The sequence below is a fragment of the Onychostruthus taczanowskii genome, unplaced genomic scaffold (assembly GCF_017590055.1).
Source record: "Onychostruthus taczanowskii isolate IOZ18803 unplaced genomic scaffold, ASM1759005v1 scaffold45, whole genome shotgun sequence".
In the NCBI taxonomy this organism is placed as follows: domain Eukaryota; kingdom Metazoa; phylum Chordata; class Aves; order Passeriformes; family Passeridae; genus Onychostruthus; species Onychostruthus taczanowskii.
The window spans coordinates 3,426,763-3,445,719 of NW_024502014.1; the positions used below are offsets into that span (position 1 = coordinate 3,426,763).

At 37.3% G+C, this 18,957-nt stretch overlaps 1 protein-coding gene across 1 annotated transcript in view; it reads left to right on the forward strand.

The window, feature by feature from the left end:
* DNER (delta/notch like EGF repeat containing) overlaps positions 1-18,957 on the forward strand; it is a 113,393-nt gene that overhangs the window by 84,183 nt on the left and 10,253 nt on the right. Inside the window, exons 8-11 of the mRNA XM_041414352.1 lie at positions 6,335-6,559; positions 13,941-14,063; positions 16,250-16,363; positions 17,415-17,546. Coding sequence (XP_041270286.1) covers positions 6,335-6,559; positions 13,941-14,063; positions 16,250-16,363; positions 17,415-17,546 — 594 coding nt within the window. The remainder of the gene's footprint in view (positions 1-6,334; positions 6,560-13,940; positions 14,064-16,249; positions 16,364-17,414; positions 17,547-18,957) is intronic.

Genomic DNA, 18,957 nt, shown 5'->3' on the forward strand with positions numbered 1-18,957 from the left:
TATGAAGCCTCCTATTAGTTATTTATAATTAAGATTGGAACTTTGAACTAATTATACTTCTGTCCTTCCTTAATCTGTGGATGTTGGTTTTGTTCTACCAGTACTTTAATGCTTGCTCTAAGGGTGCAAGTCTTTGATAACTGCTCTGGTAATATCTACATGCTTGATAATAAAGATTATTTGTGGTTTCTTCAGGCCCATTTTGCCTTTCTAGAATGGTATGTTTTAACACTTAACTGCTGTGTTGAAACACTGACTGACATATTGACAGCCGTGCAGATCCTGCATGTGGAAAATTTTTGGAAATTGTTTCCCCTTATAAATAGTAGTGAAATTCAGGAGAAAAATATTAAATGTTAGACTTGATCTATAATTTACTTGTGATTTCCCAAAGAAATCTATTCAAGACTCTTTAAAGAAGCAGCGCAGGAAATGATCTTTCCAATAACGTTGGGAAGAGCAGCTACTGGGATTTTTGGTTGTTTTATGTCTGCTATACGTGTTTCTGTGTGTGGCTCATTAATTGCTGGCTCCTGATGGCCTGTTGATGAATATGCTGCTCATAGCCCAGCTTCTGTCCTGCTGCCCAAGGGGCAGGGTCACTGCTGGGCTGAGGGCCCTGCAGGGCTGTGCCGGGCACTGCTGCTTCTTCATTTTGTTCTGGAAGGTCTCGTGTCAACGAGCTGAAGAATTCAGATATCTTGTGGAAGGAAAGAAAGTTGATTTAACAAAATGTATTGTCTAGTGACTGTCCCTTGATCATTCTTACGTCTTTTGAGGTGTTATCCTTTCACAGAGGCATAATTTGGGAGCTTTTGTTTGGGTTTTAATCTCTGAAGAGATTCAGTAATTTTTGTAAATACAACAGAGTAGTTAATTGAAAATTGCAGATGCAGTAACTTGCAAATTTGCCTGCCAACCCCCAATTTTCTAATTTAAGTGAGGTTTCTTGCTCTGCTGCTATTCTGCTCTGCTTAATAGTGATCGCTTGTTGAGAAAAGGCTTTTCTTTCTGTACTGCTAATTCAGCACAGTGGGGAAAGGTAACCAAGGAGCTTATGTTTGTGTAGGAACTACAGGCTGCAGGTATAATGTGGCTTGGAAAAGGATAAGAAAATGTGGCAGCTATCACACAAGGAAAAGAAAAAGATGGCAGGTAAAGGAATGAGATGGAAACAATGAAGAATGATCTTGAGACTGTGCATTTCTTTTACAAACGAGATCTGTGGTTCATGAAAAAGCACATGACAACTGACAGAAGGCTAGATCTGAGGCCCTGAAAAAGCAGCCTGTCTCAGATGTGGACAATTCATGATGACTCTTTAGACAATTTTACGGTTTTAAGAGTGCTTTTGTAAAGAAAATTTCATTATGCTTACAAATTCAATTTTCTGTGGGATGCACTGTGGGTTTCAATATCCAAAATACATCAGAAAATAAACTCTTATATGAAGTTGTTGAATCACTTGTAAAGAGAAAATTGGATTTTGTATTTGAATTTGTAGTGAAGAAGTCAAGTAATACTAAAGACCAAAGAATTGATTTAAAATTTTGACACTATTACTTTCAAAATAATGTTTGGATCTTGTACTTGCTTACACTTGGGTAGGGATCTTTGATTGTTTTATTAATTTTGTCAATAAACATACATTTAGTAAATATTACTTTCAAATGTTCATGCAAAGGAACTTCTAGACATTCTAAAACTCTACATGTAGTAAACATGCCAACCTGAAAATGAATATTTGAAATTTCTATTCAGAATCATTCCATCCTTATCACTTTTAAATATTCCTCTCGTTTTCTTCCACTTATTGTAGTATATAACAGACTATTGTATTGACAGTAACATTAATAGATTTTATTTAAGCTGCTTGGGGTACTGCTCATCAGTTTACAAATTTGGTTACTTCATTTTCTTTAAGCTTCTGAGAAGTTATGTGTATTTTCAAAATATCCTGAAGTGGAACTAAATAGACAAATAATAATTGGAAATGTAAAAAACCCCTGGTTGATATAAATTAATGGCATTATGCTAAATTAATAAACACATATTAAATAAATCAATATAGGTTTTAGAGATGTTGAAGCTACTGATCCTTATTTATGTAGTTATCAAATTCACCGAAATCTTTATTGAAAGTTAAAAAAAACCCAACTGTATGGAAATTGCCTGATTGTTTGGTGAGGAAATGTGTTCCTTCCAGACACAAATTTTGTAAAATTAGGCAGAACGAAAGACTTGGTACTTGACATACTTGAAGGTACTTCACCCTTTGTGAATTTTGCTCATATGATAATATTAAAATGATTCAGCAGTGGGCTGTGGTTTAGAACAAAGCCAGACAGTAATGAGCAAAGTGCAGATCAGCTACAATAAAGAAATAAACTTCTATTGCAAGATGTTTCTGAAGATTTGTTCCTTGCAAGTTTGATGTCTATAAGTACTGATGAGCTGCCTTCTGTGTTATAGGAAAACATTAATCTTTGATAAAAATTGCTTGCATTCAGCTGGCCATCCCCATCAAACTGGCCTGGGTTCTTGGGCTGTTCCTACATGGTTTTTGTGGAGGTCACCAGCTTGGACAGAAGGGGCAGAAATATTTTACTTTGGCTTAATATATTTTTGAAAAATGGTCATCAGCAGTAATGGATGTCAGTCATCCTCTAGAATAAAAGAAGACAGATCGAAAACAATGCTAGGATAAAGAGTTTAACATATATAGATTACTTGAAATTCACATTTTAGCATTGATTTTATTTTACTTTTGACAGTTTGATTTGAGTAGCTGCAGGTAACTACTGCTGGCAACACACTGAGCAAAAGTGCCTGAAATATCTGCAGGCATTTCTGAAAATACTGGAATTCATAAATTTATGAATGCTCTTATAATAGCTTCTGTGGTTTAGAAAATAGAGTTTGACAGCTATAGAAGATGCTAAGTTGTGATTCATGTGTTGATTTGCAATAGCTGCTAGAAAATGCACATTGTCACCACGAATCTTAATTGACTGGGAGAACAGAAATTATTTACTGAGACTTAGAATAGTTTAAATTTCAAGGTTTTCACTATTTTCTCTGCTTCATTGTTCATGTAAAAGCCTTTTTCTCTAGCACATCTTGCAGATGTCTTTCTAACTTCTTTAGGTTTACATAGAATAAACCATCTTGATCTCTGGAAACTGGGTCACACAGCTGTGGCATATGGAACATTTCCCAAGGTTACTGATGATCAGAATGCAGAATTTTTCATATTACCATAAGAGAGTTTAATTTACCTGAAGAACATTTTGTCGTTAATTAAAATTTTTTATGGCTGTTTAGTTTCTGGTACTTTCCACTAATCTAATGTTTTTACCTGGCACCTTCCCAAATTGCTCTTATTTTTAATAGACTTCTCCTTGATGCTTGAGTGGGTTTAGCCTCTATTCATCTTCATCCAGAAGGACTTAGCTAGAGTGAATTTCAATCAAAATCTTAGTGTTTTAATGATTTCTTGATCCTTCTGATTAGTAACCTTTTTCTCTCTACAGAATTCTGGTGAAATATCATTTATTTCTATTTCCTCACAAGAAAAATTTCTATAGGGAAAATAATAAATAGCTTGTATTTCTTTTAGTGCTTATCCCTGCATTTCAAAGTTAAAAGTTTTGTAGTCCTAAGCTCTTGCAATTCACAGACTTAATTTTTCACATACTTGTAATTCTTGGAATTTGGTCTAATGTAACATTAGTTAGTTGTTCTACAAGCTGTATAAAAGGCAGTCCTGTGGCAGTTCTGTATAAAAGGCAGTTCTGTAGTGTCTTCAGAAAATGTTTTACTTCCTTGACTTGCACATGGATCTTTTGCTTTCAGTAGCCAAATAATTAAAATCCCACTGTGGTGAGAAATTTGGTTTTTATTCAGAGTTTTTCTGTCTCTGAAATCTGATCTAGTTTCTATCACTGCCCTGGAGGTCTGTAGCAATTTATAAAGCATGTCACCTAACTTAAGACTGTTATACTTCTTGACAACTAGCAAAATTACTATCCATGTAAGCACAGACATTGTACTCTGGGTTTTACCAGTATAGATATTTTCTATTATTGCCTTTTCCCTTTACCTTCTGTGTTATTTGTTGGTAAATTTTGTATTCAGTTCTTTCAAATTACCACTAGACTTTGCACTTCAGTCACGTCCCTTTGATGCCAGCAATGACCTGCATGCAGGGTTGGGTCCATGTTGGCTGGTTGAAGAGCAGTTCAGGGAATATTTTTCTGCACATAAACAATGGTGACTTTTTTTTTTTCATCTGGAATTTGGTTCTGTTTGCAGTCAATACACCTCTGAATTTGATTTTTATAGTTATTACTTGCATTATTTGCTTTCAACAATTGGACTAGTATGGATTTAAGTGTACATTCCGAAATGCCAGAATAATAGATTTCCATATTTTCTGTTTTGAGTATTTTCAGATATTTGGCTCATGCTTGAGATTTGAACTTCCAGAATCACCTAAATGCATTTCACAGTGCAATCAAAGATAGCACAAGGGCAACATGTTTTGGTGTATTTTAAACCTGCATATGTTCTTGAAGTGCTTTGTCACTTGAAACATTAGCCATCTGCCAGTAACCTCCTCTTTGGAGGGAAGATTACTGCAAAGGTTGTATTAGTGTCATTGTGTGACCTCAGATCTCCTTAAACCTTTTTAATCTGGTTTCAGAGTTACTTGAGAGATTTCACTGGACTCACTGGCTGATCTCCTCCTGGTAATAGTTAAAAGTCCTTGCAGATTCTTTTAAATCTGACCAAGATTTTATTACAACAGTACAGGCTTTGTTAATTTGCTAGTGAACCATTGCTGGAATTACATCCTTGCTCTTGGGGTTTCTGTTCTTTGCAGTTCCTGATGGTTAGTTATCATCTACAGGAGAGACCTCTAGTATTGGATTCCACAGTGTTTCTTCTCAGGCTCTCTCTGTTCAGCATTGGTGTGAGCAGGTGGTCCTGACAAAGCCCGTGAAGCAATTGAAGCCATAGGATAGCAACACGGGGAGGACAGAAGGCTCTTGCCTGTTCTTCATCTGTGCCCTGCCAGACCTGATTTTCTCTCCTGGTCTGCTGCAGAGTTTGTATGAAAAAACTTAGAAGTCCAATCTGTAGGTTATTTCTTTTCTTTCCATCTTTCTAGCTACTACTTTTTTTTTTGGTAAATTATATTATTTTTTCCATATTTTTCATTCCATAACTCTTATGGATATATCTAAGGCAGATGCAGCATTGAAAGTTATTTGTCCAGCACCTAATGTTTTGAAGATGCCCCTAAAATCCTGCTGCCAGTTGTGACCAAAAAAATCCAAAAACTCTGGCACTCACAGAGCAATTGTGGCCTCCCCAGCTTTTCTTAGTTCCATTAATATAAGTTTTGTTAACTCTGTGAGTAGTTCTCTGTAGTATGCTCTGTGTGGGTTACTCAACTTTGCTTATTATTCTACTGTAATATTAAGAGCTTTTTTACAATATAAGATATTCCAGGGAATTTTAAGACTGGAAAGTGATGGTCTTTTCAAAAGGGCCAAATACTTATTAAAAATATATAATTGAATGGAAAGGACAGTTGGTTCTTTTACTTGAAAGGGTTCTAGAATTTGAATATGCTTTTCTGACTTGCTTTGGGATACAAAAACCATGCATTGTGTTACTATATACATGATGTATGTGTATGTAAAGATACAAGCTGCAGTTACTGTAATTTATTAAAACATAATTCTTCCCTACATCTGATTAAAAGTTCCCTTCCAATAAGATCCCTTTCCTTATGTCTTTTTTTTGGCATGGTGTTGTTTCAATAAATCGTTGTATCTCCTGCTAATGAGAAGTTTGTTCTTGTAAAAGAGATTTAAATTATTGAAACTCAATTAACACACGTTATGTTTAAGAGGTTGTTACATTTTACATACACGTTAACAGAGGAAAAACAGGTCAGTTTGGCCTTTTTTTTTTTTTTTTCCCCCTAGGCTAGCCAGCTCCTGATCTTTAGAAAATCTCCTCTGCTTTTCAAGCCAGATTCACTCAGAAAGCAGATAAGCACTGTCAGTTTAAGAAAATATTTTTGCAATTCACTGCCTTAATCATTTATAGTATGACATTAGCTGAAGCATCTCTTTTCAGAGAATGTTAATAGGCAAAATTAAAGTTTATTGTTTAAGAAGTCTGTATTTTTTATAATATTCATAGAACTAAAAAAGAAAGGAATATAGATTTCTCTATGGCTTACTTTCAACTTGCTTTAGTTCTTAGAATTGTATGCATATCAGGATGCTTACTTATCAAACCCATTTATTTCTTTTAGGGTTTTTAGGAGCCACTTGCGAGGAGAAAATAGACCCTTGTGCGTCATCTCCCTGCCAGAACAATGGAACCTGCTATGCAGACAGACTTGCCTTCTCCTGCAGCTGTAGTCCTGGATTTACAGGACCTACATGTGCTCAGCTGATAGATTTCTGTGCTCTGAATCCCTGTGCACACGGCATTTGTCGCAGCGTTGGAACCAGCTACAGATGCCTCTGTATCCCTGGTTTGTACCAAGTTACATCCTCTGGAAATCTTCTCATATTTTTATATGTAGGTTCCATATATAGCTTAAAATCACTTCCTTTTCTTTTCAGTCTATAAAACAGATTGAGCAGATGTTCTATCTGTTTAGAGCAATGATAGGAATCTACACATTGCACTTGGAGAACCAAAAATTGCAGAGTGAGCACTGAAATACCCACTGAGATCCATATGGCTTGAGTGAACTCTACAGCTGTAATACAAAACTGTAATCTGCAGGATAAATCTTTCGAAGGAGAGGCATCAGCACTGTTGGAATTACAAAATTTGGTAGAGAGAATGGAAAATGTGACACTGATCTTTAGGGAAAAACAGACAAGGTGGCAGAACAAAGGTAGAGAAGGAAAAATATTTGTTACTCCAAAGGGTTCAGTTCTGCCATCCATGTTTACATAAATTGTCTCTCTAGAGAAGATCCAGCAGGGCTGCTCAGGTGAGTCCAGTGAGGAGACTCAGCTGGGAACTGTTTGACAGCACAGCCTGACATCCATGGGGTCTGTGTAGCAACTGGTTTAGCTCCAGATTTTTTTCATCCTTGTACCAATAGAATATTGGGGCACTTATAGATCCCTTTATCCATTTTAGCAACGATTTATCAATTAGTAGGCGAAGTAGCAGTTCAAATGTTGATAACCAGGGCTACACATCCACTGCTGCCTAAGCACTTAGAGAGTGAGCACCAATCTTTGTTTTCACTTGAATAATTTGGGCATCTTTTTTTTAGTCTGTTCCTATGAAGCTATAAACTTGAAAACTGAAGAAATTAAGGATAAAACAAATTTCCAGTGTACAAGGGATAAACTAAGGAGTGACATTTAATACTTACTAGCTCTGCTGTGACATTCACATTGTTCTACACTCATTTCAGATGAATACCTTCTCTCTGCTGCTTTTCCTTGTTTTGTGAGAAACCAGTTATAATTCTTCATCTCTTCCATCTCAGTTTTCAGGATGTGCATGTATCCTACTAATCTATTTGTGGATATTTATGAATATGGGGATTTTGTAATGAAATCAACTTATTCAGCATTTTTAGGTGGTGTCAGAATTTATCTGCTGTTTAGAGATATGAAAGGGACCATCAGAAATTTTTTGGGAGGAACTCGCAAATTACCAGAAACTATGGAAATTGGTTGTTGGAGTTGACAGATTTAAAGTTAAATTACATACTCTTTTATAAAAGAGAAAAATATGAAATGCATACAATACCACAGTAATGTTATAATGCATTTATTGACAGCACTTATCATTAATAGTAGGAAAAACTAGACATTTGTCTTTCCAGGAAACCCGGGGAAGTTTTAATCTTCTTCAGCATGTTCTTTGCCTGCAGTTCAAACAAAGAAAAGCTGGTCAAATATTCTTGGTCAAATAAAAGCTTTTTTCAGAACTTTGTCACCTAAACCTGATTAGAATTCCATAGTTTGGTTTTTTCAAAATTATTCTGTCTCTCTCAGGACTTAAAAGTAGTCTTAGACCTCTCATGTTATGAAAACTTATTTTTATTTGAACAATATTTATGCTTTTAAAAGTTAGAGATAAGAAGCCTTAGAGGTGGTATCCAGGACCATATGTGGCATTTATTTCTTTAAAGTCTTTTGTGTTGCTCCGTGTACGACATTAAAAAAAAACTGTCTATTTTTTCCAAACACTTTGTAGGCTGCTGTAAACATCACTTCAAAAAATAACATTACTTGCTTCACATAGAGGTGGAACTAGAGGCCAAGTGACGTGAGCTCGTCATTAATTTTAATAGCTTAAAAACTTGGGTAACTTATTTCAGAAGTTCATTTAAGAACTGCACCTAAGTGGCATCAAAATAGGGGCAGACAGAATGTTTCCTCTTTCTATGCCTTTTCATTGTTATGAACATACCATCATGGGCTTTTATTAATCAATTATTTTCAGATATTTTCCCATGACTTAAAAGGATAATAGACAAGGGGCAGTCAACTTGTGTGTAGATCAGCATATAGGAGGCACTGTGACATACACTTTGCCCTTGGTTTGGGTAATTATTGAGGGTAAGGCAGGTAAGAGCAATTAAATTTGATTCCTATGTTGGGATTCCTAAAAAAAGCCCAAACTAAAGTAACAACTACAAATCATAGCCTAATACATTTTTGGAATATCTCTCAGAAAGCAGTTTGCTAGAGGGGGTGAGCAATGTAGTTATGTGTCTGGGATATTAAGAAGCTGGATTCTATTTACAGACCTTGACAGTATCTGTTACATTACTTGTAAAGTGAATTAATAAAATTTATGTGCAGTTTAGATGCATTATCAAGGGTTAATAACAAAGATATTACCAGGAAAGAAACGGTCTCTGTCTTGTGACCTTGAGGCTTTCTGACTTGCAGGCTCTCAGCATCTGTGCCTGCTCCTAGACCATTAGCTTCTTTGTACAGGAGCCTTTCAGACATATCCCTGAATCCTACACCTTATTTTTTTTTTTTAGGTATTTTAATGGAAAGGTTGTTAAATGACATTTTAGAATTCTCGTCTGTATCAATTATCTGACACGTCTGAAAAACAGTTTTATGAAGTTTGGAATCTGTCACTTAAATTTTGTGTTTAGCTCTAGGATGCTATAGTCTTTTTTTTTTTTTAAGTATTTGACAGAGGATATAATTTTCTAATACAGAAACAAAGTGACTAAGAGTTTTGCTTGTATGTGTGACCTGAATGTTGTCCTTCCTTTAAGCACTATTTTACAGTGTCAGTTGGATTTTCATCTGTGTTACTTCTGTCTGAAAAATTAAGCAAGAGAAGAATTTTAAATTGTTCCAATTAGTCCAAGGTCTGTGCAAGTCTCCTTGCTTGGTAGGCAGTTTGGCTTCCTTGTTTCTTTGGCCAGTGTACAGATTTGAAGAATGATAAATGATAGTGGTTATACTTGCATAGCTGCACAATTTGCAGAACATGAACAACCAGACATTTGCTAATTTTTTGTGTATGTTGGCTTTCATTGTGAGCTTTCATCTAGTAGCTTGTAGAGGAAAGCTAATTTGTATAAGCTAACTATATAGTTAGAAAGCAGTCTAATATTTTGAGTGTTCCTATTTTCAGAGTGAAAGGAAAAGTGTGTAAGCTGTTTCCAAGTTGAACATACTTCAAATGTCTGCTGAGGGGCTCTGTGGAACTCCCAAGCCTGTGCAGCCATACCTGCTTCGTACTGTGCGTGCGATTTTTCAATTGCACATGAAACCTTGCCTTAAATCTGTATTTATATGCTTACACACCCTAGTTATTAACACTTAGCACCTTGTCCTTTATAGGTAACAAAGAAATACTTAATGTTTGGACATTAGATTCAGAGGTTGTGTCATGTTTTACTTCTTACCTCATATTAAAGAACCAATTCTAATAAAAGCTCTTGTGCTCATTTGCTGGCTTCTTGTCTAAAGTCTGGTTGGTGAAACTAGTGGGAACCCTTTGTGTCTGTTTGTAGAATGTTTATTTAGTCCCTGGATCCCAAACCAGTTTCTCCCTCCTGATAAACGTTTTTACTCTTTATATGCAATTGTTTTAATACAGCTACCGTTATAAATTTCAGATGTGAATATTTAATATAGTATTTCTATTTTTGTCTGGTCTGAAGTGGAGAAATGTAGCTAGAAATTGCATGGCTTAATATCACTGCAAGGTTTTGGATTTGGGTTTTTTAAAGACACAGATTTTGAAATGCACAGCACACGTACAGACATTAACACCTGCCCTCTATATAGATATATATGATGGCATATATAGAACATTTGAGAAAAAGAAAAAAGGAGTTTCAGAAAAAGTGCTGCAGGGTATAAAAAGTGGCTGCAACTTTAGAAGTAGTACCATGGAGTATGTTCCCTTGATTTTACTGCTCATGCAGCTTAATAGATAGTTCTAGGAGCAATAAGTTTATTTTAGTGCCTTTGCAGAGGCCGGAGCAAGATTTGTCTGCAGCAGTTGCAATTTTTCTTTTCTCTGTCTTTTCCCACATTTTGTAACTGGGGCAGGACATGTGATCTCTGGAAGAAATGAATTCAGGTTAATTCCAGTTCCTGACTGTCTCTGAGCCCGTTATTGCTTCCGTTTCCTCATCTGTTTCCACTCCTACATTAAGACAACCTTCCATGCAATCTGACCATGGCTGGTGAGCGTGGCTTCCTACCCTCCTGCCATCTGGAGTATTCTTCTCTTATTTAGTTGCTATATAAGCTCAGACTTTAACCGAACACATTTATTTGCTGGCTATATAACATGCAACTCTGTGTTAGTGAACAGCCATAAGTATGAAACGATGCTGTTCCCTGCAAAATAGAGCTGGTTTCCATTGTACCCCATTAGGCCTTCCCATAAAGATGGGATTTATGTTCTGCTGCCTTGATTGGGTGAAATGTTAAGTACGGATAAGCCCAGGGAGTCACTGTTGAGGGGTTAGTGTCTAAAAAGACTAAAAATATTTCAGCTTTGTTCTTTATTGATTTCTAAATGGAGAGTAAGATTTTTCCTCTTTCTTTTGTTAACCTGATAGTGCAGATATTCTTGAGAGATTATTCTGCTGTATCTTTCGCTCTTGAAGGCTTTGACAAGCACCATGTCTTCTCCTGATCAGCCCATGTGACACAGATTGTGGGCTCCCTTTCCCATTTTCTCCTTCTGCAGTTTTTAACAGCCATGTACAAAGACAGTGCAGTTCAGCACGCAACTGAAGGCCGTACCTGGGCACAAATGGATTTTTTCTCTGTTCTTCTCAGGTGTAGTTTTTTCTGCTGTTGTTATGGTATGTTAGAAAGTTTTATTTGAGGTTTTATTTCTATCAGGAAAATAACCTACTCTCTTTGAGGTACCCTTCCAGTTGCTTACAAAAGACAAAGAAGAATTTGGGGATCACAAGGAGAATGGCAACAGATCTGTTTACGCTTTTGTAAAGGCCAGGAGCAGTGGGTAGTGCCAGTGGGATGGTCACATAGAGGGGAAAGGGGTGATATAAGGACATCTCTATTTTAAGGTTTTTTCGGGTAACAGGTTTTTTGGTTAGACAGGTTCCCTGTCCATTCCTCAGCCTCTGAAGAGAGCACATCAGGACTGAACCTTCATTTTCAGGTTCTGCTTGAGTTCATGAAGATTCTGTTACTAAAGACTTTTCCAGTTTCATGTGGCCTGGAAAAGTTGCCCTTTTTTGAAGCTACAGTGCCTCCTGTGGGTTTTTTTATCCTGTTCAGGACACAGTAGCTGGAGAAATGTTGTTAATGTAGGTATTTTTTCTTTCTTTCTGAATGCATCCACAGAAATATTGCACACCACAAAAGATGCCAGGAGCTGCATTTGGCTTTGGCTGGGAACATAAAAGCAGCAGAATTGTAACACTACTAGAAGGAGAGGAAGCAACTACACTGGAATCTATCACTCTGAAGTTATTTATGAAAAATGCTCCTTTTTTAATCTAAATTCTTCAACAAAAATGTATAAATTATTTATGTAGTCTTTTTGAAGATATATGTATGAATTCAGTGTACTACAGGGTTTATATATCAGTATAATTGAAAAGCAGTATTACAAGGAGAAATGCTCATTAAGGATGGCAAGGTACCTCTTATCTCCCTGAGGAGAAGCATGCCTTTCCCTCAGGTGGTCCCACAGTGGAATGTCCTCCATCCCAGCAGCTCCAGCAGAAGGAGGCTGCTGGCCCCAGGGTGAGGACGCTGAGGGTGAAATTGTGTGTGGGTGAGACCTGCCCTCTCGTGGAGAGAGGAAACATCTTTCCCTGGCTGTGTGCTGTGTCTGGCAGCGTGGGCTGGCTGCAGCCTGTGGAGGTGATACCATAGTTCATATTGATTTTGGAAACCAGACAGCTATTTAGTCACAAATTCCCTTCATTCTCTTGGAAAGGTGAGAAGTGGAAAACATTTGTTCTGAGAATATCTAATTACACTGGGAATTCCCATCTGTTTTTCTTACTGATTCTCCCATCTGATTTTGGTGGATTGTATGTTGGCTACAGATCTCACTACATAAGAATGTTTCATGTACACATAAGCTAGATAAACTTCATTGTAGGCTAGCAAGAAAACCCGTAACATTTAGCATTATAAATTCTCTATTGCCTGGCTGACATCTTTGGAGAAAGTGGTTCCGAAACGTTTCTTAATACCTTACTAGCCCAACTATTTCCTATGAAAGGACAATTTTTTGAGAATCATAATGAATGCTATTGTCTATATATCTTGAGTAGTACTAACAGTTGTATCTTCAAAAAATTTTGTTTTGAATTATCCATAATAGGGAGGGAGAGGGTGAATGCAAATATTGTCTGAAGGCAGTGTTTATCCTGCATTCTATTATTCAACGAGAATTTTGGAATATTTAGACCAGGATGCTGAATATAGCTTGTGACTTACTAAGAGAATATGCCCCTCTCTTTGGTTCTTTGTTCATGAAAGATACCCTCCTTTCATATCTGGGTTTTGCTACTAACTAGAGATTACTTTAAGAAGTAAAATCACACTGAAGAATCCACACTTTGTATTTTCGGCCTTTTTTCCTGGCATCTGTATTCATGCCCATTGCATATTTATTCATTGTATGTTCATTCATTTATTTTTTTTAATGTAATGAGGAAATCTAGCTTTTAGAAGCACATGAGCACAGTTCCAGTGCATGGTATTACATCATAGACTACACTAGGTCTGTAATTTCAACTACTGTTACAGCTAATGATTGTGTGGCACACTAAATAATGAAAAAGGGGCTGTTTTCATGTGGATTGACTCCTTTCTTATCTCATAATACAAATTACTGTTAACAGGCCATGTAGCTTTTCTCTGCTTCTGCTTTCTATGTTTACCTAATCAGCCCATAATACCTGCCTATGGCTTGGCAATACTGTAAAGATGAAAGTACCTTAATGCTTCTGCAGTGCTTTGACACTGTACAGCATTATACTAAAACATGTAATCATTCTAACTACTGTTATACAATTATCAGCTCTTTGATGAACAGTGGCTTTGATGCAAGGATCCAAAGGAGCTGGGAGATAGTAGATATTCCTGATTTCTTTTAACAATCCGAGTGTGGGTATTCACATTGCTGCTTCTGGCCTCTGCCACCAGCCTCCATCCTTACACCTCATTGTGGTTTATCACAGGAGCTGGGAATTCTCTCAGAATACTGTGCTTCCAATATTTTCTTGGTAATTTTCACCTGGGGAACAGATGCCTTTAAAATCATTGTCTTAACAAGTATCAGTTTGCAGAGTTTATTTAAATTAGCAAGCATCTGCCCACAGACTATAGTTGCCTAATTGTTAATTTTTACTGCACAGTGTTTCATAACTATTTTTCTTTCCCCTTCATGTGATTTAGGTTACCATGGCCTTTACTGTGAGGAGGAATATAATGAATGCCTCTCTGCACCCTGCCAGAACGGAGCCACCTGCAGAGACCTCGTCAACAGCTACGAGTGTGTGTGCCTTGCTGAATACGAAGGTAGGCTGGGGTTTGCAATTGTTCTCTGCATTTTTCATGGTAGGTTCTGTTACAGAGATGCCATATCCTGAGCAGAAATATATCCCTCATGTAAAATTAACGGAGACAAACTTCAGTATTGATCCTGATCCCTTAATCTTTATTTAAATAGTTAAGATGTAGCTCCTCTGTGAATAATGCATGTCCTGGTCTGGGCACAAATGGATTTTCTCTGTTCTCAGGTGTAGTTTTTTCTGCTGTTTTTTATGATATGTTAGAAAGTGAGGAGATTTAAAAAACCCATAACCGTAAAATAGACTTTTTCATCATTTGTTGTTGGAGCCTTTACACAGAGAGCTTTCAAATTATTTTTTATTTTCTCCAGTGAAGTGAGCTAAAACAAAATCATAAAAGATTAGTATTTTAAATACTTTAGCACAAAGGAGTAGAAATAAAAGCTGTATCTTGATTGTTCATTTAGAAGACTGTAAAGCCCAGAGAGAGTAGCAGGTCTGTGACTGCTTTTCCATGTTAACTGCAGCTATTTTTAGATCTGTGTACAAATGGAATCCATCTTTGGCATTTTTGAAGTAATTTATAAAACAGATGAGAATAGTGTTTATTTGGCTATACAAAATCTTTTCTCTCACAGCAGATTTCAGCTGTAAACAAATTAACACATATCAGTGGTCTGTGACAAGTCCTTGTGGGGAAGGCTAAAGTGACACTTTTTTAGTGTATTCTGTCTTGAATCATGAGAACACTTTGAATGTAATTTGAAATGCTATTAGGATTATAAATAAATAAATATTCTACACAGAATGACTATGTTTTAAGGAACATTAGTATTTTCTCATTAAGCATATAAATTCTTATCTCTGCTGATAAGTAACGCTCACTTAACGGCTGCTTGAGGCTAAATATGTGTTTCACACTGGTGATTGCACTGCTCTTTAACTATAGATACAGAATTCATCATTTTAGAGGCCTGGTGAGGAAATGATCCTCAGCTTTTCATGACAGTTTAGGCAGCACTTAACCATAATGTTCACCATGATGTTCATCTTCTCACCCGAGCTGTTGGTGGAGCTGGAAGCACTGTGTGCTCAGCACATCGTGCTGGAAATGCAAGCAGGGCACCTGGTCCTGGAGGCAGCTTCTGCTGATCTCTGAGCTCCCAGCACTGCAGGACGTGGGGAGTTCAGGAGCACCAGTGAATAGAGCCGAGGTACCCAGCTCAAGATACCATGTGGGCCACCAGGTGCCTCAGTCTTGGCACTGCCACCCAGACCTGCCCCTCTGTGTCCCTCCTGCCTCCACAGCCCCGGGCTGGCAGATGGACGGGAGCTCTCAGGGCTGGAGCTGTGCCAGCTGTGGGCTGCTGCCTCTGCTGCTCCTCGCCCACAGCGTGCTCAGCTCGGGTGCTCTGCCTTCTTGCTGCTAACATTGCAAGTGTTGACAGAATGATTTTGGCAGGTCTGTAGTGTGTATATGTGTGTGCATACATATAAAATATGTATATATAAAAAGTTTTATCTGAACAGTAGACCCTGAGAAAATAATGCACGCAGCAGTGGCATTAGAGTCTCTTCAGGTCCCTGGGTGGCAATATGCTCTGTTACATGTTTTGTATGCCAGGTGCAGCTTTCACTGTTTTCTGCAAGGCAAATCTGCTGGAGTCACAAGGCCTACACTGGGCATGAAAGAGTGAAGGTAGTGGCATCAAGTAGAGCCATCCAGTTATATACTTTTAACTATACATTTGAATATTTTTTTATTACCTTAGTAATATTCCTCATTTCCAGCAACAGGTAATGAGAGGCATCAGTATACTTATGTATGTTATTAAACAAGTTATTACATAAAATTCTTAGTCAAGACAATTATTGTTGGCTTGTTGCTGAAGAATTTTAGATAACTGATCTGCTTATTCTTCATAATGTGGTTTTTCTTAGACATCCAATAGTTCTTCTAAGCAGAAATTGCCCTGCCTCTCCTAGCCCACAGCCTGTGGGAAGAGCAGAGAGGAGGCATGTGTGAAAAAGTTTAGCCAGCATAAACGACATGGCTTTAGTGTTATGCTATCATTATCCCATAATTATTGGGGTCTGCACACTCATCCAGGGGAAGTCGAGTTATCACATGTACTGATTCCATGCTGCCATTATCAGTCATGTCAATGGCAATTACTGTTTCTTCCTTTTCAGGAAGGCACTGTGAATTATACAAAGATCCTTGTGTTAACATGAACTGCCAGAACGGTGGCACTTGTGACAGCGAAGGTCTAAATGCTACTTGCATTTGTGCACCTGGATATGCAGGCAAGTGATTTGTGTGTTACACAGAACATCTGATTGTCACTGTTCACCGTGTCTAGAGGAAGACAAATACCAAGTAAGACTGTGTCTCTTCAAGAAAGGAATTAATTTGGGCTTTGCTGTATTGTGAGCAGTCTAGTGACAGTGAAAAACTTTTGATATTACTTACATATGCTTTGAACATTGTAGCAAAAAAGGCCTGTTACTAAAGTGACTGCACAAAGCTAACAGCTATTTAGCATGGCTTATGCCCTTGCTACTTGAGACTAGATTGCATTTTAAAAATAGTATTTTGAAGATTTCCAGGTAACCCAATATACTAATTGGACACGGTTGAAACTGAAAAATGTTTTAACAGTGACCTTAGTTACTGTGTGCTCAAGAAAGAGCTTATTTCATTATTTTAATATGCAATTACTTAAAGCCCTAAAGTACTTGTTATGAATCAATTTACACTTTCAGAGTACTGGTAAGAAACTAATTTAATCTTTTGGCCTTGTGCTTAGACTGATGTGATTGGCATAATCCAAATATCTGATGTCAAGATAATTTACAATCTGGTGTTCTGTTAGTCATGTAAGGTAATATCCAGGTGAGAGTAATAAGTAAACCCATTCATAGCTGGTTTATAGATCAAATTGTGCTTTTGGATCTCTTCTAATTAAAGGACATTCTTTGGAAAAGAATTAGCTTTCCATTGTACCATGTCAGTTTCTCAGGCACCAATTATCTACATTATTGCATAGCATATCAGAATATCCATGATCATCTATTATACCACATTTTCTTGGGATGGAAATTATATTTAGAGAAATGAGATAGAGTCTGTGTGAGGTTAGTGAAGTCCCTTAGTTCTCAGGCTTTATTTTCACCTGGTTGAATAAGGATAATACTTCCTTCTTGGAATCCTTTTGATGTTCTGAGAATGAAGATGTATTGCACTATTATGTGTTTTGCAGCAAGAGAGAAATTAAATGACTGGGGTTATACTTGCTACATCAGGTACTTGCCATACATAATTTTGGTTTTGTTTTTGGCTTTTTTCCTATGTAAGGTGAAGAATGTGAAATTGATGTAAATGACTGTGACAGCAACCCATGTCACCATGCTGGAACTTGCATAGATCAGCCTGGTGGTTACACCTGCCATTGTCCTCATGGGTGGGTCGGTGCAAACTGTGAAATACGTAAGTTTTGGAGTTCTCTAAACATTTCTAAAAATTGTAAGTTATATTAAAGGAGTTTTTTCTTTATCTCTAAATACCTATCTGAACAAATACTCTGAATCATATGCAAATGAACAAAATAATGGTAAATTAATTTTATTTTTGGCCATAGCATTTCAAAAGTGGCCATGAAAGTTAAAAACTTCTGTTTCTGGGCACCCTGCTTTGAGATGTCAGACTAGATTGTCAGGGATGTTGTCTCAGAGCTGGGCACTCAGTTTGCATTCTAGTTGTGCTCATGCTTCACAGCCTCCCTGCTCACTTTGGGTCAAGTGTGTTCCACAGCAGTATCAGCATGTTCCTAACAGGCTTGTATTGACTTCTGAGCACCTGCAGCTCTAGTGATGTTTCAGCAAAACAACTTGGAACTTGCTTACCTAAGGAAATAGGTTCTGTGTAATTGTTCTGTAATTTGTGTGTGCAGGCATTTAACAACTTTTTCAGGAATAACTTTTCCAGCCATAGGCTAATTTCCACCCATTTTTTTACAAAGAGGAAGGGCTCCAAGGCCAAATATTTCCAGAGCATTCAGTAAGACTTAAGAGAGATTCCACTGGAAGGAACAGCTTCAGTGTAATCTTGTTTCCTATTTTAGAGAGAAGCTTCACTGTAAGGGCATCCTTATGGCACAGCGGAGAGTCCAGGAGAGGCAGAAACTATGAAGCGCATCTGTGGAAGAGTTAAAATAGAAATTAGGCTTCATTAGTTCTGCTGCTCACAGACCTGCTTTGTATTTCCCTGATGTTTTTTTCTTGAGCTAGAGATGTTGTCTTTGCTAGAGAACTTGGCTGTATTTAATGTATTTAACTGCTTGAATGCTCAGGTACTGTGGTCATAGATCCCTTTGACTCATTATATAGATACACACACAGGTTTGTTAGCACAGTTAAGGTTGCAGGGATAGGTGATATATTAATAAAACAAACACAAAGGATGGATTAAAAAATGTTTTCTGTATCTCATTTACACAAGGAGCATGTGAGCCTTCTATTTTTTATTTTCTTCTACATAAACTTAAGCCTATCGACCGCTTTTTTCAAATTGATTCTACTCTTGATGTTCTTGATGTTACTCTTTACTTTGACCCAGTACATTCAGTTTCAGAACTTTTTGGTGTGAGCAAAGACTGCAGAAGACCATTGCCAGCTAGCCCAGACATGGTGACAGCCCTGCCTTTTTTTTATCTCTGTGAATGGCTCACACACTTCCCTGGGTGGTGTAGAGCCAGCAGACATTGGGAGCACAACACTGTGTGCTGTCTGTGCGCCATATTGCTGGTCTAAAATATGCTCAGATGAACTTTTCCTGACAAGGCTGATGTTAGTGACACCTGCAACATGCATGTCCAAGTTGATCAGCAAGGCAGTATAAT